This window comes from Sceloporus undulatus, chromosome 2 (assembly GCF_019175285.1).
Source record: "Sceloporus undulatus isolate JIND9_A2432 ecotype Alabama chromosome 2, SceUnd_v1.1, whole genome shotgun sequence".
In the NCBI taxonomy this organism is placed as follows: Eukaryota; Metazoa; Chordata; class Lepidosauria; order Squamata; family Phrynosomatidae; genus Sceloporus; species Sceloporus undulatus.
The window spans coordinates 131,957,823-131,981,414 of NC_056523.1; the positions used below are offsets into that span (position 1 = coordinate 131,957,823).

The following is a 23,592-nucleotide window of genomic DNA, read 5'->3' on the forward strand; positions in this document are numbered from 1 at the left end:
TGTAAGCCACTCTGAGAGCCTTTAGGGCTGAAGGGCGAGGCATAAATACCATAAATAATAATAAAATAATAAACTTCACCCACACACCCACCATACCATTTCCTTTTGCAGCCACAGGAGCCAGGAAAGGAAGAGGAGGAGGGGGGTTGCAGAGGCTTTTGAACAGTGCAGTTGGGCATTGCATTCCAGTTTCAATTGCATACCTACAGCCCAACTGGAGACACAATGAATAATAACTCTTTCATAAATAAAAACTATTAATTCATAACAGATTTTACCCAAGTAGTTTATTAGTCAGCAGAGGAAGGAGCAATTGAAGCAATGTGTCAATGGAGTTAGTGGCATTACCTAGAGAAACAGCATAATACTCTGTGGTAGAGGACTATCACCCCACCAAACATCCAAGGACTGCAGAGTGTCACCTGCTTGGAAAACCCGCCAGCTTTTACTGTTCTCCCAGTAAGTGTCCCCAATGATTAAGTGATATGATTTGGGTAATTGATGTGAAATGGCTATTTACCACCACTATTCTTAAGAATGAATATAAAGTTAGCATGAATTAATTTAGATTATATAGGGGAATGATTTGTTTCTATCTCCTCTAATAAAAATAAATACATAAAACCTGCAGCCCTTAGGTACTTCTAAACTTCGAATGAAGCTCTCAGCCACATTATAGTTACACACACCAGTATAGTTCTAGGGTATCCAGCCTTCTTAGTCTCCTTGATCACATTTGGCATTTAAAAAAAAAACATTGTTGGTTGACTGCAAAATGTCTCCTATGAGGGGCATGGCCAGTCTGAAAATGTTAGGAGCACTTCTCCAGTCTCATAGCTGCAGAGAGAACACAAAGAGAAGGAAGGAGAGAGAAAGAGAGAGAAACTGGCAACAGGACATACACATACAAACTGTGCAACACAAGTTTAACACAAACTGAAGCAAAGTAATATGGATTAATGAATTTGTAGTTTGTAAGGTTTTGATATGAGAGTTAAAATGTCAGGGTATCACTGCCTTCTGAGTGAAGTGGCAAACCTCTCTCTGTATGTTAGATATATTTCAGCCGTACTTACTGAGCTCTCTAACCTCTTAGCAACACATATCAAATTCAAGTGCTGGGAGTATTTCGAATGGATTTAATTACAGAAAGGATTAGCATGATGAATTATTGCTTTTCAGTGCTTCTTGTGTTGGGATCCATGATGTCAATTTTTACTGAAAGAATGAGTTGTTGTCGTGTCTCTGTCTTGATGGTATCTGTGGAACTAATGGAGGCATTAGGTTAGCATTTTCCACAGACATCTTGTTTTGTTATAGTAGAAGCAATCTAATTTGTTGCTCAGGTTATCCCTTCTTGCGAGTTCAATACCAGCGAAAGGGCTCAAGCTTGACTCAGGCTTGCATCCTTCCGAGGTCGCTAAAATGAGTACCCAGATTGTTGGGGGCAAATTAGCTTATAGTTGTAAACTGCTTAGACACTGCTTAAGCGGTATGAAGCAATATATAAATGAAACTTGTTTGTTTGTTTGTTTCTGAGAGTGCAGAGTTACATTTTGATTTAGATGGATATGCTAAGTTTGGATGATCAGATCATAGCCTAATACGCCAGATACTGTATGTACTGAACAAGGCTTGCTGAAGCAGCATATATGTCTGTTTAACCCTACCCATCCTCTTTATGTAGGTGAGCAAGCATGGCAAATTCTGTTAATCACAGCAGGGATCTTTTGAAGTGGATAACCGTGATTATTGCTCTCCAAACAAGCCAAAATTCATAAACTATCTTTAAAATATGGCTTCTTGGCTTGTTTGAAAAACAATAATAATAGCTTCCTGGTTCAGAAAGAATGAGGATTTCTGTTAATCTCTTACTTTTTGGTCTGTTTCTGTAATCACACAAAGGGAGGAGCAAAGAGACTGTATGTGGATACTCAAATCTTATCATAATTAACCCGGGGTAGGGAAAGTGCAGATCTGGTGCCTGTGCTGCCCCTGTATTCTGCTTCTGCTTCCCCTGAAGCTCTCCACCAGTTGCCCAAAGTCCCTAATAAAAAAAAGATTGACATGGTTGTTAGACATTCCCACCCATTCTCCAAACCCCCCACCATCCAGTATTTCACTTTTCTTTGCAGTCCTTCCCAAAGTGGTAGACAGGAATGATACAACATCAGGTATATTGTTCAGCTGGGGAAAAAACATGGAAAAGGACAGCAAAAGGAATCAATAGGCTGGTGTAACTTCATTTGGGCTCATTCATGTTAGGAGAAAGGCTTGTAAGGCGAGATGTGAGACAAACGTTTTTCTCCCTGGTCTTGATAATACTTAAGCTCTGGACTGTCCACTGAATTTAAATGGTGAGAGATTCAAGACAGATAAAAGGAAGTAATTTGCACATTGGATAGTTAAACTGTGGAATGCCATGTTGGGTAACTTAGAAAATCATAGAGGCAGTGTTGTCACTAAGGGGGTGCAGTCCACACAGGGTGACACCCCAGAAGAGGGGTGACACCCAATTGGGCCCTCCCGCCTTCACTTTAGCATCCCAGTCTCTTCCTGAATAGACCAGGGCACCAAAATGAAGGAGGTTTGAGTGCACTCTTTTGGCCGTTCCCCCCCCCCCCAGCAGTCCCCCTCAGCAGCCCCCCGCACGAGGTAACACCAAGGATGGGGATGCCACTGCATATAGGGCAAGTTTCCAGGGGCTGCTTGCCATGGCATGTACATACGTATTCTCTCTTGTATCTAAGGAAGTGTGCCTCTGCATACCAGTTGCAGGAAGGCACAGACAGAGAGGGAGGCGTTATCTTACTTATGGGCTTTCCATAGTCTGATTTGCCACTGATTGAAAAGCAGAGATTTAAATCTTTACTTATTTCATTCTTGCATGCTAGAACAAAACTTTTAAAAGGTTTTCAACCTGGTGGATGAAATTATGAATATTTTTGCACATTTTCCAATTATTTGTTTTTGCATGTTGGATATTTTTTGGTAGACATTTTACAAATTTTTTTTTTTTGCAGAAATAACTTTTCACACAAAACCATTTTATTTCCTGAAAAATATAGTTTCCCCACAAAAATATTACATATTTGTCCCAAAAGCTAGTGGTTTTGTTTAGAAATAAAGAGAAGGTTGAGAGATCTGTGGTGGTTGAATTTTTTACAGGGTTTCATGACATATATGACAAAATTGGTGAATTCTTTTTACATCCCTAGTGCACAGAATACTGGGATAGATAGGTCTTTTATATAATTCCTTATGGCTTTCACATTCTTAAGCAGGCCATTTTTTACAAATGACATGGGGAAATAGTTTCTGGTACAACATACAGAATGACAACTGGCCATATGTGTATACTGTGGGAAGTTGAATAAAAACATTTTCAGTTGTAAAACATGTGTGGTTTCTATGGGGAAAAAACTGCCCATGAAAGCTTAGAATGTGTATCTTCTTCAGTGGTTATGTTGGTGGTTTTTTTTTTACTTTTTTTAAAAAAAGAAGTCTTTTGATATTTCTTCTAAAAGGCCTGGCTCTTCAGTAAGAGTCTTGGTAAGCACAAGCAGTGGTTTTACAACTTCTCTCTTTCCATTGCTAACTGGTAAAATGGTGCTCTGTAAAGAGGATGGAGCAGTACTACTGACCTCTTACAGAATTTGCAACATCCTCACTGAATTTCCATTACCGGAGTTCTTTGTGGAAATTTACAGGAATTAAAATAGTAACAGTGTATGAAAATGATATGAATTTGTAGTGTAGATGGGCCCCTAGTTTGGATATATTGAATTTTGCTTTCTAAAGATTAAGCAATACTTTATGCTGTCATTTGAGCTCTGAGCCTAAGTTATCTTTGAATGGGATGCTTTATGAGGTTGCTTTGTTCTGAATTATTTATTTTATTTTATTTCATTTCATTTATATGCCACTTTTCTCTCTGAAGGGACCCAAGGGACTCACAGATTTAAAAAACATTACAATAAAATTTAAATTACCCTGCCATCTAAAACCATGCCTGCTGGAATGCCTAAAATAGTGAGATTAGCTAGTTATAAATCCTCCTTACTCTGATTTAACTGGCTTAGGGATTGCACTGCCAGTGTATTTGCCCACAAGGATTGTATTGTATAAGAAATGTACTTAATCTATATCTCCTAGTTACGTAGTCTTTCAGCCGTCTGGACATAGCTAAAACTGGCTGCCTTGCACTACGAAGTATCCTAGTTTGGAGTGGACCAACAAACACATTCAGCTCTAATTGGAAATCTGGTCATAAGAAAGCCAGTACTAACACTAATCTGTCACCTCCTGGCAGCTGTTCATTACTTTATATTTGTATAGCTTTGGCCGGGTCAGTCTGCTTTGTGTACAAGAAGCTAAACTTTCTTATCTTTTTTGTTATGGAATTCCTTTCAGACAGGCAGAATTGTGTTTGCCCAGGACCTCACATCTGTTTTCACCCATGTCTTTGAATTCCCCCCCCCCCCACAAAATTCTTGTTCTATACATAAGTCTTATTTTGTAAAACCCATGAAATGAATGAGAGTGAGAGAAAGTTTGTCTTACAAGCAAATCCCTGTGTAATGACCTCTTTTAAAGTGAAAATAACCCATATACTGTACAATTAATTTGGGATGGCCTGTGCTTCAAAATACTGCTTCTCTTAATTTTTGAATTGGAAAAATGGATTATTAGGAAAACTGGGATAAAAACATCCACCACCCACCTCTTCACACTTTCCCTCAATGTACATTTCAGTGTTGTTTGTGGGCTCTTCACTGAACTGGGGCCAGCTGATGTTCTCTGACTGCAAAATGTTGTGTTGTAGTGCAAGCACTATGCAGTCATTAGAGTCTTCCTGCCTTACATTTTACAATCTGCACTGTAATACACACACACACACACACACACACACACAAAATCTCTCCATTGTGACACCCACCAGTTGGATGAGATGGCTTTTCAAATAGGGAGTTTCTTCCATTTTCTTAATTACTAAATTAGTCAGTTACTTCTAGTAATTGTTTCATTGCTGTTTTTTTATTGCTTGATTTTAATGTACCATTTTTTATAGTTTTGAACTTTACTATATTATTAAGTGCTTTTGATTTTCTAAGCAGTTAAAAGCAGTGTAAAATAAGTCAACTCATGACACAGCTGTTACTGTTGCCTAACTCTTGCTAATACTTCTCTATTTGTAGTTCTAGTAGTTGCTCTGGTCTGATTTGTTTTCAGCTATCTTGTCTTTAGTTAAGATGTCTTGTGACCAGCAAAACCTTGATTCTTAGCAACAAAGATTCATTAAGCAGTACTTTTAATGTTATTTTTGGTTCAGACAAAAGTCTGAGAGTGAAATGATGTAGCAGGTGTGAAATGTCAATAATGCCACAATTAACACAAGATCATTTCTGTTTTGTTTGGAAATACAATTAGTGGGAAATCGAAAGCCAGCCTGGATACCCTGCTGGCCTCATAGATAAGCACACTGAGGGAATTGTATGTGTATGTTCTTCAGGCTTTGTAATGTGATCAGATTGTACAATTATCACAGCTGCTTGAATAAAAAAAAAATCTAAAATCAAACTGTCATATTCATTTGAAGGTTGTTCTGTTTTTTAGCTCTGCACCTGGCTTGATATGTCTTCTGGATACATAGATAACTTTCCCTTGTACCTGTAAAGTTGTTCCTGTAGTGCATGAATCAGAAACTTGCACCATCATCATCATCATCATCATCTTGCTAAAAAAAGAGGAATTAATTTAAATGCATATGTGTTGGAACGGAACACGCCAAATACTTATTGATTTGAACCAATGCCATTATGACTAGAAATGTGTTAGTGTCGTACATACACATTAGTGTGACTTACTCACATGTAGGTCTATTTTTGGGTGGAGCGTAAGAGGCTATTCCATAACCTCTGTGCAACACCCAGAATTCCCTCCCCACTGCAGCTCTTAATCCCTGGGAGGGATAGTTGCTTCTGCTTCAGTTTATTGGTGGAGAGGAGAGAAAGAGAGTGGGGAGGCAATTCAACCTATGCAGTTCCAAATGGAAGGGATAGGAGGATGCACTTTGTGAGTGCACTGCCATTTATTATGCCGAGCCAAGCTGAACCAGTTCTTTTTTTTTTTTTTTTAGGTATTTATACCCCACCCTTCAGCCCTAATGGCTCTCAGGGCGGCTTACAATATTATTTTTAATCAGACAGTTCCCTGCCCTCAGGCTTACAATCTAAAAGACACGAAACAAAAGGAGAAGGGAATGGTGGAGGGAAAGGGGATGAGGTCCAGTGGTTCTTCTCTCCCTCTGATGCCTGGACCAAGGCAGATGGATTGGAGGGAGGGCTCTTCCTTCTTCCAGGCTAGTCCTGATGGAACTGGATTTGCCTGGCGAACTCCCTCTCAGAACTGTATTCTAATTGTCAGGTCTGATTTAGCTCTAGCTTGAATAACAACGCTTAAAATATTAGCTACTGCCAAGGTAATATCGATGCGTATCCCATCAAAACAAAAGGCAATCAGAAATCCATCTCATCTATTAACAATATGTCTTTTAGTTCTGTCTTTGTCATCACTCAAAATTGTTGTTTTATTTCTGCTTTCAGATTATAGGAAGCCAAATTAAGAGAGAGCCTGTGGAGGCAACTGAGCGATACACTAGGTGGATCAATAATCTAACACATGAGCAACTCCTTACTCAGGTATTGGTCGTATGTCTTCATCTTATGCTAATTAGACATTTGCCTTGAGCATTTGGAAACTGGAACCATGCTTATACAAACCCACTGGGCAACAGGATGTAGTAAAATTATCTTTTGTGTGTATATTACTAATCTCATTATAAGAAACTTGAAGGAAAGAGAAGTTATCAAATATAGATGAAAGTATCTATCCTTCCTATATCCCTTATCTCACACCATAAATAGATAATGATGGTTTCATATTATTAGACTTGTGTTGTTCTGTTATTTAGAAACATATATCACCATTTAGACTCTAAGCCTAATTGCACAGAGCAGGTAATATACTGACATAAAAATATAGTAGACACTAGGTTAACTGTTTTATTCTTCTTACATTTTCTTACATAATTGTAACAAGTTTTTAATGTGTTTTTGTTTGTGAGCCGTCTTGGGTCTCTTTGGGGAGAAAGCTGGCATAGAAATTAAATATTTTTAAATAAATAAATACATTTTTGAAGAATTTTTTGTGTAGTGTAGTGATTAGAGTACTGGATGTCCTGGGCTGTTATGAAGAGGGATAGGATGTAAATTAGTAGATGAGGAGGATGAGGATGACAACAACAATGATGGGAACCATGGCTAAAGAGATCTGAATTCTTTCCGGCTATAAAGTTCATTGGATAATGCTGAGCTAGGCTTTCTGTTTTCATTCTTTTTTCGGGGGTGATAACATATAGAGATTTGCCTTCTGTTACAAGGTGCATCCACTGGATCATATGGCCCTTTCTAGTTGCATTAATTAGTTGTGTTTATTAGAAGGCTGAGACAAAATTGGGATTCACAAGGCCACCAGATTCTCTTGAGTTGTACTATAATGAACAGATTTTTTCCTCCTGTAATGAACAGATTACTCACTACTATAGATTAAGCACTACTTGCCATTCTGACACCTCATTAGAGTTTGGTGTTAAGGCAATATTTTGGAATAAAAAAAGCCATTTTTTTTGTTTCCCCCAGTAGGGATAATTTTAATGATGGCCATTTGCTGAGCTTGAATGTTATGCTGTGTTTAGTAAATGAGTATTTCTTTTTGATAAGTAATCTTCCATAAATGTAATTTCAAGATATTTAAATCCAGCATGGCTCATTCCAGTTTTCATTTTTGCTAGATTCAGATTTGCTCTTTCAATTTAGATTTTTTAAGACTGACAATGAACCCTCTATATTTTTGAAATAAAAGTAAAATGGATTGTACAACTCGAGTTGATGCTTGGGGATTTGTTTAAAAAAATGTGAGTAGGGTATTGTTGGCATATAGGTTAATCAAGTGTGTTTGAGAACTGGTTCAATATCCCTTATCAGTTCAATTGTCCAAATCAATTTTGTGAGTGGCTCAGTAGTGTGAATAAAATAGGGGTGGAGCCATCCCTTTTTTGTTCCTCTTGATAGGGTAATTAACTGCGGTACAAAATTACCGTCAGCTCTCCACATCCATGGCTTCTGTATCCATGGCTTGAAAATATTTTTTTAAAAATCCCAAAAGCAAAACTTGATTTTGCCATTTTATATAAGGGGTACCCTTTTCTCCATCTCACTTACATACACCTATGAATTGGATTTTAATTGTATGTTGTAATTAGTGTAATGTGGTTTTAATTTTATGTTGTTTTAATAATTTTACTATGTACACCGCTTTGATCACTGTGGAAAAGCGGTATAGAAATAATTTTTATTATTATTATTATTATTACTACATCCTAAGTTCTCACATGGTGGGGCACACCCCCCAAGGGGCACAAATCTCAGGTGCTGAGCTCACCATTCAGAGAGGGATGTGCTTGGAACGCTTCTTCGGTATTCTTTTTAGCATCAGACTGCATGCCATGAAGTGAGAGAGGAAAAGAAGGAAGTGAGTGCCAGGGTGTGGTGGGAAGGATGGGGCTTGTGTGTGTGCATGGTTGAAGCACTCCAGAAGTGGCTTAAAATCCAGTTTCCCCAACTAAATTGATTGAGAAGTTTCAGAGCTTGAGGAGTGCTGAGAAGAAAGCCTACCTCATATGCAATGTAGACCTGTGCTGGGGCATTGTGAGCAAAAGCAATTTTAAGCTGCTTCTATTTTTTTACCATTTTCTTCCCACACAAGAATCACACAAGGGACTCTAGTTTCATGAGTTGGGTGCAAGTGGAGTCTAGGGATTTCTCCTCCTCTTAACTCTTGAAGCAGGAAGCTGGTGTGTGAATGGGATACAGCACCCTCCAGTTTGGGGAATGAAGTGCAGGTGGAATGCAGGGACTCTTTCTCCTCTTAACTCTTGAAACAGAAGGGTGTTATTAACATGGGAGACAGCAGACTCCAGTTTTGGGAGTGTGTTGCAGATGGAATCCAGGAATTCTTCCTCTACTCAATTTTTGAAGCAGAAAGTCTGTCAGTGGGAGATAGCAGCCCCCAGCTTTAGGAGTGGGGTGCAGGAGGAATCCCTGGATTCTGTGCAGAACCCAGGGATACAGAGAACCAACTGTAATGGTATCCCTTCCCAAAATACAAGGTACCATAAGTCTGCAGAGACACCCCATTGCACCCCATGACTTGAAGTGGCCTCCAGCTTCAGGAGTGGGGTGCAGGAGGAATCCCTGGATTCCTCTTCTTAACACCCAAAGCAGGGGACTGTTCTATCAAATCACAGCAGAATCTGGAAGAATGTATCCCTGGTGTTTGGGCCTTGCTGCCACAGCCTCCCTTACTGCCCTGAGACTGCTTCTGGATCTGACTACTGTCAGTCACAGGTAAATTGAAATTTTAAATATTGGCTTGAGTATCCACACAGTTTTTTTTGTATCCGCAGGGGTGGACTGGAACAAACCCCTGTGTGAAGGTTTTCTCTGCTTCCTACTCTGTCTTAAATCCCCTTCCCCAGGGAATAAGACAGAAGCAGAGGAACCAAATGCCAACATGGTAAGGTTCTCTATGGTCCCACTCCACTCCTGCTGAGCTGGATGGGACCCTTTGAGACCACCTTAATCACAAAAACAACTTGCTGCCACCACCCAATGATTAACCTGTTACACCCCAGCAATGCATTGGGACATTGCTGGGCCTTCTACCGGTAAGTGACAATCAGAAAAGCACAAACCGAGCTAAGGCTGTGAAAAGGAATGAAGAAAGAGGCAGAGTATTGAAGGAAAAGGTTTATTATGAAGTAAGAACATTAAAGAAAGAAAACAACATGGAGGACAACTGGTTCTCCAGGCACAAATTTAAAGTATCTGATAAATGTAGGGACTACCATTTATCACACCCTGCAGATACTGAGGGCCCACTATACTATGTCAAGTGCCCCCCCCCCCCCCCACCCCCACATAGAATAATAAAATTATAGAGTTGGAAGAGATCGCAAGGGCCAACCCCCTGCCATGCAAGAACACACAATCAAAGCACCTCTGACATCCAGCCTTTGTTTAAAAACCTCCAAAGAGGGAGACTCCACCATAGGGATTGTGTTCCACTGTGAAACAGCTTTTATTGTCAGGAAGTTCCCCCTGATGTTTAGATAGAATCTTTTTTCCTATAGCTTCCATCCATTATTCTGTGTCCTATTCTCTGGAGCAGCAGAAAACAAGCTTGCTCCATCCTCGATGTGACACCCCTTCAAAATACTTATACAGGGCTATCATATGACTTCTTAACTGTCTCTTCCCCAGGCTAAACATACCCAGCTCCCTAAGTCTCTCCTCATAAAGCATGGTTTGCAGACTCTTCACCATTTTGTTCACCCTCCTATGGACATATTTCAGCTTCTCAACACCCTTTTTGAATTGTGGTGCCCATGTGTTTACATGTAGATGTAAAAGGGGCTTTGGAGGGAAAAAGTTTGAGAACCATTGTACTGTGCCATTGTACAGTAATAGAACATGACCATAACTGTATTTCGGTATCCAGAAGGGGGCTGGAGCCAAATTCCAGTAGATTCCAAGATGTTTGCGACTGGGAATATAGGTGATAAATCAAAGATATATGTTTGTATCCAAATGCTTGGTTCTTTGAAAAGTGCTAGTAGATATAGCTATTCCATGATACTAAAGGTTTAGTGTGTGTGTGTATGTTTGTTTGTTGCTGGGGATTACAGATCCCCACTATGATATAGATGATGCAGTGTTTTTTTACTAGCTACTTTAAAAAAAGCTACAAAAGCTTATGCTACCAACTTCTTTCTATCAAATAGTGATTCAGACTAACATGGCTATGTCTGTGAATTCTCACAGAAATCAAGTTAAGTAAGTGTGTGTGTGTGTGTGTACATGCATTTGTACACATATGCACACATACAAATACATATAAAATAAAATTGAAAATAAAATAATATATTGCAAGATCATGTCTTTATTGGGAACTGGGAAAGTACCACATTTTGATGCATGTGATGATTGAGTAATTCTGGGTTTTTCTGAACAGACTGAAATAATTTTTATATTACTTTTGGTTTCCCACAAGGCACAAAAGTGTCATTGTTATGTATTTGTATTTTGTTTCTTTCAGTTGCTGAGGACAGGAATGTATCGGTGCTAATTTTTAAATTATAGAAACCCAGTTTCATTTCCTCACTATTCTAATGTCACTGGCATATATGTGGGGTAATAAATATAATGCAAGGAGAAATCCATGTAGCATTTTCAAAATATATGTGGTAAAATATTTTAAAGGTGCAGTTACAGCTGATCACTTGAATGAAGTATAAAATGAAAAAGAATATATTATACTATGCAACAGCAGCAGCGATAACAACAACAATAATTGTAAATAAATACAGTAGGTAGAAGTCTACCATTAATCATCAGTTTGAGTGAAAGGCCATTTTAGAACTGAAATGTATACTTGAGTGATCCTCAATTTACTCTGGTGTCAAATTATTAATTGGATCTAAACAAAATTTTGGAAATGGTGAGTAGTGGAATATCCTACATACCCATATTGGTGAATTGTGACGTTTCTCTAGAAAAATGTATTATAAACTAGCTTGGTAGAATAGCTGAGTCTGCCAACACTTCAATGGAATTGAGTGTGTGAAGGAAAGTACTAAGTTCTGGTTACTTGCCTAATAAATTCTGTGGATTACTTTAGTCAGGGTAATGAATTTGAGCTTGTATAGAGTTGGTAGAAATGAGGATTTCTGTAAGCAAAATATGACCTGAGTGAAGGTCTTTCAGGGCTTATCTAGGTTTTTTTAACAGTTGCAGTGCATAGAACATAAATTATATTTATTACCCCACATATATGCCAGTGACATTTTATTGATTGGGTTTTTTTTATTCATTTGGCCAGAGGGGAGTAGGATGTTCTGAGGTTAATTGCATTTCATTCTGTTAGCTATGCTGTTGATGAACTGGCCAGTCTCTGGAATGGGAAGATGATTTTGAATATTGATATGGTAGTTGGTTGCCATTCCATCTTGCAGCCATGTGGTTTTTGTTGAGAGAAGCAGGCATATTTAAACAATAGCGATTACAGTCAACTTTCCATATTTGCAGGTTTCAGATTTCCGGTTTTGACTATTTGCGACTTTGTAGTTGCTGCTTAACAAGGTCACTCTGTTAACCCCTCTCCTCCTCACCTTTCCTCCCCGCCAGTCAAAACCAACACTGTACATTTTCCTGCTTAGCCAAACTTTGCATCTTATTCATTTCTATAGACCTTCCCTTTGAATCCCATCCTAGGGAGGTTCCAGTTTCTCTTCCCTCCTCGCGTGCCCTCTCTCCTGGCCAGACAAAAACAACACTATACCTTCCATTTGTGGGGAGAACTGCAAACATCAGATTCAGACTGGAAAGGGTTTAGAAATGAGGAGAATTCAAAGTTTATCAAATGGGGAAGATATAGTGTTGCTTTTGTCTGGCTGGGAGGAAGGCAGAAAAGGTGGATCCTTTGGAGCTGTAGCTGCTAACATCAGATTGAAAGCAGAAGCACTTTGGAAATGTGGGGGAGGCTATGTGTTGCAAGGTTGTAAAGAAAGTTTCCCGTGGTGCTCAGGGGTGGAAAAGTTGTTTTTTGGTGTCGGGGGGGGGGGGGGGGGGGGGAGGAAAACATATTTGTGGTTCTTCATCATGGTCTCTGTCACACAGATGGGTTTTCCTGTGTCTGTGTAGAGACATTCAGGACCTTCTAGAATCGCTAGAGAAGACATTTTGATGTAGCTCCACCCACCCTATATATACCCCTCGTGTTCCTGCTATTTTTCCTCAGTTTCTTTTTGTCCGGAGTGCTGGCAGCATCGAAGGAACTGATTCGTAGAATCGCTTTCAATTTGAATGTAATGGTTTTCTTATCATTGGATTTGGTTTTTGACTACCCTTTCTCTTACCAGATTTGGCATTCACACAGAGTTTTTCTGGTTTTTGGCATATTTTACCTCAACTACTCTCTGCTTTGTGATTTGGATTTGGTTTGACACTCCTGGCCTGATCCAGATTGTTGATGATACTTATCTCCATTGGCAAGTATGGCTTCTCAGTCCCATGTCTTTTAAGGAATGCAAGGAATATGTGGCTAAAATTCCAGGCCAAAGCAAGCACTCTTGTTGCTTGCTTTGCCTTGGTGAGAGGCACAGTATGCAGGTCAGTGACCATTGCAGGGCATTTGCCCCTCAGATCCAAAAGAATCGTCTTTCTTGTCTCCAGTCGATTCTTTTTGAGAAGACCTTGAAACCGCATGTGCTGCCAATGGCAACTGTTTTGGTGCCCCCACCATCTCTGCCTCCAAAGAGGCCCTCAACAACTGGGTCAAGTTGTCATCATGACACTGCTTGCCTTGGCTCTTTGAAATGGTGCCATGAGCCTTCTTCCTCAGCCAAACGTCAATACAAATCCGTATATGCTCGCATTTGAGACTCTCAAATCCAAGAATATCCCTCCTATGAAGTAGAAGTCCTCAGCGGCCGAAACAGAGATGGCTTCTAAATCCACTAACAAAGCCAGTGACAAAGAAAAGGAAGAAGCACAAACCTTCTTCTTCTCAGTCCTCCATTTAGAGAGTCACTAGATCGGAGACGCGGCTGTCTGACAGGCTTACCTTGCCTGCTCCATCTCTTCAAGTGGTCGAGACTCAAGCTGGTTCGGTTTCGGAAGGCGAATTGATAGAGTCTCCTGTGAGACAGCGAATTGATAGAGTGACCCACAAGTCAGCTTCTGGTGACTTGTTCTGGTGACCCACAAGTCAGCTTCAGCCACTGATGATGTCCATTCCTTCTCTGATCAAGTCATCCGAATGACCAGTGCACTAAACATTGATGTGGTGCATCACGAATCCAAACTGTTGGGCTCAATCTGTGTATGCATTCAAAAGTTCCTACCATGGCGTCCACTGGGCTTCTCCCACCTTTGTCCAATATCACCAAGCCTTCTTGGATGACTCCAGCTACCATGCCAGCCACCTCACGGGAGATCGACAATATCTACTGCATTACACCCTCTGACTCCACTTGGCTTTTTTAACACCTGAAGCCAAACATGTCCATCATGAAAGCCTCCCAGCTGAAACCAACAGCCTCATAGTCAGTGTAACAAAATCCAACCTCTCACCCTCTCAGGTTATCAGATTCATCAGGCTGATGCTGGATTTGAGAAGGGCCCTGGCATACCTCCCTCAAGACAGGTTCGAGTCTCTGGTTTGAGCAGTACTTGACACAGGAGAATTCTGTGTTCCATCACTCCTTGGTCCCGACTTCAGTTCTGATGTTTCCAATCTTGGTTCCTGTCTGTCTTTCACCCTCTATGGGACTCCTTCCAAAAGACTGACAGTCTCAAGGCCTGTGTTGAGAACATTACACTGGTGGCTGGATCCATCCAATGTGTACATCGACATGCCCTTTCTTCTTCTGCAACCCCAACTCACCCTCAGAACAGATGCCTCAATGAAGGATTGGGGAGGCCACTTGGAAGGTCTCACAGCAAAGGAAAAGTGGTATTCGGAGGAGAAACATGTCCACATCAACTCCATCAAGATGCTGGCAGTGGAAAAAGCTTGGAGGTCCTTTGAATCCCTCCTTCGAAATCGAATGGTTTTGCTACTCACAGGCAACACTACTGTCATTTTACTATCTCAACAAACAAGGTGGCATGAGGTCTCAGACATTACTTGGCCTCAGCCTTGGGATCTAGGATTGCTGCATCGCAAGGGACATTGCTCTGTAAGCAGTCCACCTACCAGATGAGGAGAACAAACTAGCAGACCAGCTCAGCCGGTCCATGGGTTTGTGTCATGAATGGCTGCTCCATCCCACGGTGACACAGAAACTGTTCCACCATTGGGGCTCGCCACTCTTCGCAAGGCACCTGAACCATCAGTGCCCACAGTTTTGCTTGAGAAGCAGAATTCAAAATTCTCAAGGTGATGCCTTCCTGTTTGAGTGGGCTGGAAATCTGTTGTATGCCTTTCCTCCATTCCCATTCATCACCAGGGGTGTGGTGAAGATGAGATGAGATGCCATCCTGATCACCCCTTGGTGGCCAAGACAGCTGTGGTTCACCCTTGTTCTTCAGCTGACTCACAAGGAGTACCTCTGGCTACCCCTGCAACCCAACCTTCTCACTCTTCACGGAGCTTGTGTTCGACATCCAGACCTGGAGATGCTTCACCTTGTCACTTGGTGGATTTGATAATGACTTCTTTGCCCAAATCCATGCAAACTGTCATACGGGCAGCTCACAAGCCATCGACGTAGATGTCTGTTAGAGAAAAAGATCTTTGGGACGGTTGATGTCTCTTGTTACTGGTGGTTCTGGACTGGTACCAACTGGAACAGATGCAGTCTTCTCAGCTACTCAATATCAAAGTAACTTCCACACAGATTTTCACTCAAATGAGGATTTATTAACTTTGTTGCTATTTACACTTTATAGCAGGCTACTATACATCTATTCTCTTTCAGAGTCCATGCTAGAAGCTTGAATGTGACATCAGTCTTTGTTCTCTCACAAGATCAACCTTCCCACCAAGTGGACACACCTCTTTCCCATGAAGTCACCATACTACACAAGACCATAACAATAATACATTTTGTTTATATTATGTCTCAGGCAATGTCCTTGAAGACTTGCTCTTCCAGGCCTAGATTTTCTGGCCTGCAACAGGAACCATTTTAAACCTTAGTTAACCATTGACTCATCTGATCATTTTCAATACAAATTAGCAATATACTTTAACAATGTCCTACCATCTGAAATGGACTAAAGTTCTGGCATTCTTAACCTACAGGGATCTGTTCCCCTCTTGGGTTCAAGTACCACAGGTTTTAGACTTTCTAATGTCTCTGACAGATGCTGGATTTTTCATTTCTTCTTTGAAATATTACTTGGCGGCCATCTGCACTCATTACCAGATCAACGGTTTCCCATCTTTCTTTCAGGACCTTCTAATTAAAAAATTCCTCAAAGGGTTCATTAACCTCCATCCTCTGCCTTTGGTACTGACACCAGTTTGTAGTCTTGAATTGGTCCTTGCACAACTTTCCAAGTAGCCCTTCGAAGCGATGGCTACAGCCTATCTCAGGCTTTTCCCCTGGAAGACTGCCTTCCTTGTCGCCATCACCTCAGCTCGCCTTGCTGGTGAACTTTGTGCATTTTGTGTGGATCAGCCTTATCTTGTTTCCATAAGGACGAAGTTGTTCTTCATCTGATATCACCTTCCTGCCCAAGGCTGGATACCAGGACAAGGAATGATGCAGCTTTGGGAGGGCAGTGCTGCTTTATGGTTTGCACTGAGATTTGTTTATAGCATGGTTCTTACTTGTTGTTTAACAAAACACTTTTTAGTTTACTGCACATGGTGCTTTGTGCCACAACACTCCCTCCTCCTGTGGCTACAGCTTGCTAGTCTAACCCATTTGTGTGATTCACAGAGACCATGATGAAAGAGAATTTTCTTACCTGTAACTGTAGTTCTTTGAGTGGTCATCTGTGAATTCACTCCCCCCCCATCCTTCCCTCGTGTCATGCTCTTGCACATGTTCCCTCATTATGCTGCTATGCGGCATCCAATTGGAACTGAGGGAAAAGAGTGGGAACACTAAGGGTATATATAGGGTGGGCGGAGCTACCACAAAAAAGTTTTCCCTAGCAATTCCAGAAGGTTCCAAATGTCTCTGTGCAGGTGCAGGAAAACCCATTTGTGTGAATTCACAGATGACCACTCAAAGAACTACATACAGATAAGCAACCTGTCCTTTTCCCACTTTCATGGAGGTCCTTGGCCCCTATTTCCTGTGACTGTGGAGGAGTGACAGCACTTTAATCTTTCACTTAATATTTCCTTTGTTTTAATAAATAGGGCATCCATAGTCTTTTAATTATTTGTTTTACAGGTAAGAGATAAGGCCAAATGTGTACAGAGCCATTAAAGATTATAAAAGAAGACAGTGCAGTGATTAGAGTGTTGGTCTAGGACATGGAAAATCCACCAGTTCCTGATGAATTCTGAAACTCATGTGGCGACTTTGGGTCAGTTACTCTACCTGATTCTGACCTATATTTCAGGGTTGTGGGGTAAAGAAGGGAAGAGAGGAGGCATGTATGCTACATCAATAGATGAAAGGCGGATAGAAGTGTAATTAATAAACATATGAGCCAAATTTCTGAGATGTCAGATTTGTTTTAAAATATGAAGTAAGATTGCAGATTTATTGTCATTTGTTTAGTGATTAATTAAAAATCCTAATGACCAAAAATTAATTTGCTAGCCCTAAGTTAAATGTAGATCCATTGAACCAACAGAATTCATATGAGTGTTGACTTACCAGGTTTCCATTGATTTGGTGGTTATACTTTACTTGAGACTAGCAACCAGGTTTAGGTGATTGATTCAAGAGGATGTTTTATTTATTTGGATTGAAATAGACACCACAGCACTTACTACTTCAGAAGGTTGTCCTCTAAATTTACTGAGTTCACTCCAAATGTCAGAAGATGTGTTCTTAATTTTACAAATTACTTCAAATACATGGGACAAAATGTACATTCTGTGGCATTTTGAATATCAGTTTTGCAAAGGAAAGCCTTAAATATTGTACCATGAATATAGTAGGCCCATAATTGGTACTTGATTCTTTTATAAGATATGCCTTTTGCGATCATTTAAATGTGCTTATCAGTCGCTAATTATTCTAAACATGCAGCTCCTGCAGATAAATGACAGTTTGAGAAGCAGCCTGAGTAGAAGGGAAGGGAAGTAGGGCGTACATGGGTTTTGTGGTTAGCAAAAGGTTAGCCAGTCCTAGCCCAAGAGGAAACGTGAGTGGTTGTAAGGCATTCAGTATGTGGAGGGGGAGGAAGTGGTCTGCATCAGGCTGCTGGGGAGCTGTTGGGAGAGCTCTGCTCTCTCCGTGGATGAGGTGGCTTCTGTGATGTGGGCGAGCTTAACCTTTTGCATCAGCTCTTGCAGGGAAACATTCAGTATGCACACTTCAAAATATCCTATGGTAGCTGAAATGGTTAAGCCCAGCAGTGTGAAATTAACATACCCTGTCTGACTTGCTTCTACCTTTAAAAAACGACAACTAATTTTTGAAATAGAAACTCTACAAAATGGTATAGGGTTTTGTTATTTAAAGGGAATTTTCTACAGTTTTCCATGCTAGACCACATTTAAAGTACTTCACAGTTATAACATGCACCTGCTATCAGAAGGAAAATATGCTTGTAAAAACATTTTGATACTCTCTAGAACACTTAAGTTTTAAAAAGTGTGGTTTCTGTTGGTGGTAGCTCAATGCATTTACCTAGGGTTGCATTGAAATTTTATGAGTTTCAATATATCACAGTGCCACCCTAGATAGTATCTCTTTGTGGCCACTGAGGATTATTTCTTTGGTTCTTTGCTTCTTGGAAAGAGTCATGTGAGATCATGTGAGGAGATATAAATGTAAAAAATATGAGTGCTCTTTCTCTTTCCCTCATTCCCTGACTCCCTCTCTTATATACCTCTTTACTTTCCTTTATTTTGTTTATAACATTTTCTGATGTATTACTGAATGAAACTGCTACCTAATCATCAGATATACAGTTGTCCCTCCATATTTGTGGGGGTTAGGGGGCGAAGGACCCTCGCAAATGTGCAAATTTTGCAAATAACCCCTCCCTCCAGTTACAGGGTGGCAAGGAGGGGTTGGAGAGAAGCATGCATGCTTGCCTCCTTTCCTCTCCCTGTCGCCCTCTAGCCGCCTCAGCTGGGCCAGTTAGAGTGCCAGGGAGGGGATAGAGAAGAGGGGGAGTGTACATACATGTGGCGGCCTTGACCTCACGAATGATCAAAACCATGAATGCCAAAACTGCATATACAGAGAGATGACTGTACTGTATATTGTAGGAGTTACTTCAGGCCTGAATGATGCACCATAACTTTTTGAATGCATTATTCCAGAATAGTCTTCCTCAACCTGATGTTCTCCAGATGTGTAGAACTATAGGTTCCATCAGCTGAAGAATGTACAGATGCCTAGAGAAGTGTTTTTTTCTAGGAATCTTTAACCTCCAGTTTGACTTTATGCTCCAATTTCTGGAAGACCTAGAGAATCATAGAGATAACATATTAATCAAATCCATGAATAATTAAATCTGCAAAGTCAAAGCCGCAAATGTGGAGGGACAACTGTATTTTTATTTCTCCTGTTATACCAATATATCTACAAAGCTCTGATTTTAAGTAAATAATAAGCAGATTTAAACTGTCATTGGATTATATTTCTTCTGAAAATTAATTTTTCTTCACAGAAAAGGGAGTGATAATGGAACATTAAGAGAATGCAGAAATAGAAGGAATATGACCCAGGACATAGAGGCTTCTGTAGAATATCCACTCATTAACCACTTATCGACTCATAGAATCATAGAGTTGGAAGAGACCGCAAGGGCCATGCAGTCCAACCCCCTGCCATGAAGGAACTCTCAGTCAAAGCATCCCCAACAGATGGCCATCCAGCCTCTGCTTAAAGACCTCCAAGGAGGGAGAATCCACTACATTCCGAGAGAGTGTGTTCCACTGCCGAACAGCCCTTATTGTCAGGAAGTTCTTCCTAATGTTGAGGTGGAATCTCTTTTCCTGTAGTTCGAATACATTGCTCCATGTCCTATTCTGTGGAGCAACAGAAAACAAGCTTGTTCCATCTTCAGTATGACATTCTTTCAAATTTTGAAACATGGCTATCATGTCACCCCTTAACCTTCTTATCTCCAAGCTAAACATCCCCAGCTCCCTAAGTCGTTCCTCATAGGACATGGTTTCCAGACCCGTCACCATTTTAGTCGCCCTCCTTTGGTTCCACCTGTCAGGGATGATGGGAGTTGTAGCTCTTCACCTCTGGCTCTAACTCACCACCTCGTTATGCAGCAGAGCTGACCAGCTTTGGTCAGTGGTTAATGCTTTTCTTTCAAAGCAGCAGAGTTTCAGAGAATAGGCTGAAGACCCTGACAAACTCTCCAAGCCTTCTCACTCTTCTTCCTCAGAAGTCTCCAAACTTCTCCAGGATCCTGCTGGCTCTTGTATCTTCACTCAAGACACCAGACAACTCAGTAGTCTTATATAAAAGATCTACTTTATTCTATTATATACAAATGCTATATGCCCTCACAATCTCTACAATCTCCAATATCTCCAAAATACTCCACTCTACTGCAAACTACTCCCTCTATTCCACACAATACATAGGCAAACATAGCAATTATTATAGCCATTGTTAAACACCACCCACTTAGTCAGTTTCCACCCAGTGGGCGTGTACACTCATTTTGATTGGTTCACATAGTTCAACCCATACTTAAGAATTTCATCATTTCACCTTGTACACTTAATGAATCTCAGGTGCTTCCAATTGTACATTCTATAATTCTGTCCTTGACATTCAAGCCTTCTAAATTACATTAGCTTTTTCACCTGTGTGGCTTCTTAATTGCTCTTGCTTAGTCACTGTGACTTTCACATACATGTTTTATTTCTTCTACTGTATATCCCATGTTGCATTTTCCTTAACACCGCCTACATGCAAAAAGAGCAGAGCTTAGAATTAGCTCTCAAATTAATATGCTATATTATTAATTTGCTATATTTAATTAGTATTAATTACATTTAACTTGCTAACAATTTCCCCATATGCACTAGGTTCCCCAGTTAATGGTGAAATGGAAATATGTTTCAGAGAGCTGAATTTTAGTAATTTTTTGGGGGGAGGTATTATCCTCCCCCCTTTGTCAGCTTCTGTAAATGCTTCATAAGACCTAATGCTTCACAAGAAGCAGTGTAGGAATGAAAGAAGTACATCACATGGCTCTGTTGTTAGGTAGGCTAGAAAACAAGGAGAATTTTCTGGAGCCCAGTGCAGAGCAGCAGAAGAAACAACAATTAAAGAATGGAAGAGAAGAAGAAAAAGTGAATCTTGGGATGGAATGGGACTTGACTGGGGGCAAGTGATTTATTTAAGGACCAGGGCCTCAAGCAGCCAGGGCCCCTTTGGCCTGAAAAGAAGATGCCTACCATATATACTCAATTGTCAGCTGACCATGTTTTGGGGCCAAAATTATGGAATTTGCTATTTACCAGTGGATAAGTCAAGGCTAAAACTTAGGTGCACATAACAAAGGGTCTAAAGAATGAAGCAAAGGAAAACAATGCCAAAGAACTTACAAAATTCCAGCAGGCATAATTGTTCAGGCTCATACTGAAAGAGGGATGGATTAGAGCTTGTTCCCACTAGGGGAAACCCCGCGTTCTGAATCGATTTCATTAGGCAGCGTGCCCATTAGGATTCGGTTTAAATCTAGAACAGTTCTAGACCAACCCGGAATCGTTCCCACAAGAAATCGAATCCAGAAGCGGGTTAAAATTTAAATCCGTGTTTTCCTCATTTAACGCGTGTTAAAAAAACACTAGGGTCCTACCTAGTGTTTTTCCCTTGATTCGAGTTAGGAACCGGAGTATTTAGATGAGAACGATAGCATTTGAATCGGGCTAGAAGGATGGGAGGAGCTGACTGCGATGGGGGCTGTCATTGGGGGAGTTGCCCTTTCTGTCCCCATACGTCGTGGCTGTTGCCATTTTTGCTTCCCTCACCCCTTTGTCCGCTGTGGTCTTTCAATAAGAGATAAGGATTATTTTTATTTTTTATTTTAATGGTTTACAGGCGCTTAATCTCTTCAGCGCTTTAAGCGCCTGAAGTCCCGGCTGCTCCAGCGCCTGCATCTGCAAAGGACTACAAGGCTTCTCCCGGTGGATTGCAACCTCCCCTCTGTGTGGGGAGAGCCCATTTCTAACGGAGGAGAGGCAGGAAGGCGCTCAAAGAGGCATTCCCTGCCCTTGGGCTCTGATCTCGCCCAGGCAGGGAAGGGAAGCCTCCTCGCGAGGAGGCATCTGATCTCGCCCAGGCAGGAAGGAGCCTCCTCGCGAGGAGGCACTGATCTCGCCCAGGCAGGGAAGCTTGATCAATGGGGGGGGGGGGATAGAGCCTTTCTCCCTCTATTTCTCAAACGGAATCTGCCTTCTCCTCCAACCCTGGAAAGAGAATCTTTGGGAAGAGTGCTCCCTCCCTGCTTTTCCAGCAGCCTCCTTCATTGATCTCTGTGGGCTCTCTGAAGGGGTTCTGCCTGGCTGTCTGAGGAGACATGAAGCAGGGATGCTGCCCTGGAAAACCTATCCCATAGTTCCTCTGGAAAGAGCTTGGGTTTCCTACTAAATTCGGAGGGAAAATGTATATAATAAGGCAGACAGCGCTTATGACGTTTGATCGTTTAAGCGCCTTGATTGGTCCATTTTTAAAAAAAACCGCCAAAAATAAATCGAATCAGAAACGGTCACAGAGATGGAAACGATGTCACAGATAAATCGATTCCGATTAATGCGGGTTAACGTTACGTCATTCTGACGTAGTATTGATTGACAACTCCAAATAAGGTATGGAGGAGAAGAATCGCTTTATTTAAACACCGATTTCATGCCAAGTGAGAACGCTTACTGAACGCTTGCAGGTAAAAAATCCGAATTAAACAAGCAGATGGGAACGATGAATAAAGCGATTCTGAAAGCGGGATAACAACTGTGTTATTTTAATTCGATTTTATTAAAAACGTTTTATTTTAATTCGTATCAAATCCTAAGTGGGAACAAGCTCTTAGAGAGTAGAGGGGGAGTCAGTGCTTACAGGACAGATTATACTCTTGCCTTTCACCAGGGAATGGTTCCTTTTAAAATAAGAGTTAAAGTATACACTTACATTGCCCTGTGGATAAGTCAACTCAGTTTTTTTGTGTCAATTTTTTGACTAAAATTGCTAGACCTATACATGAGTATGTACAGTACGTTCTCCTTCCCCTTGGTATGCATAGAAAGGAAGTCTTTGGAATCTTCCTAAGGGATGAGGGTGCTTTGTGGCTCTCCTCAGTAATTTCTTATATTCTGGACTGATTACAGTTGTTGTATTACTGTGTAAAATGCAAACCTTTGTAATAGAGTGTGCCCACACCAACCGCGGGCTTGCAGTCCATGGTTTGAGCTTCTGCAGATGACAAGCCCCCACTTTTTCAGTGGATGTGTACACACGTGGCGGTGCAAAAAAGCACACACGCCCATTGCAAAGAGTGGGATTAAGGTCCTTTTTTTCCCTTTTTCCTTTTTCTTTTTGCTATCCCAGAGGGAGGTGGTGTCCAGAACGGATCCTCCCAGATAGCAAGGGACAACTTATTTAGTTGGGGGTGAATCACAATCTGTCACTTTATAATCTTGTTCACACATTGCTGTACACTGGGATAATTATGTAAAAAGTTTTCCTCCATCCTGCCGATTCCATTTCGTTCTCTGCACGTGTTTGACCTTTTATGTTTGTAGTGTAATACTGTAATTTCTTTCTCTGTTGATGTCTCTCTTTCCCCACACTTTCAATTC

The 23,592-nt window shown here is 40.9% G+C and overlaps 1 protein-coding gene across 5 annotated transcripts in view; it reads left to right on the plus strand.

Annotated features, from left to right (window-relative positions):
- The window catches only part of B3GNTL1 (UDP-GlcNAc:betaGal beta-1,3-N-acetylglucosaminyltransferase like 1), a 325,750-nt gene that overhangs the window by 95,373 nt on the left and 206,785 nt on the right, over window positions 1-23,592 (plus strand). For 4 of the 5 annotated variants that reach the window (XR_006101818.1, XM_042448424.1, XM_042448423.1 and 1 more), the window contains exon 3: window positions 6,606-6,701. The exons of the other annotated variant lie outside the window; for it this stretch is intronic. Coding sequence is in view for 3 of the 4 variants with exons in the window: in XM_042448424.1 (XP_042304358.1) it covers window positions 6,606-6,701 (96 nt within the window). In the remaining variant the exon portion in view is untranslated. The remainder of the gene's footprint in view (window positions 1-6,605; window positions 6,702-23,592) is intronic. 5 annotated transcript variants of the gene reach the window in all.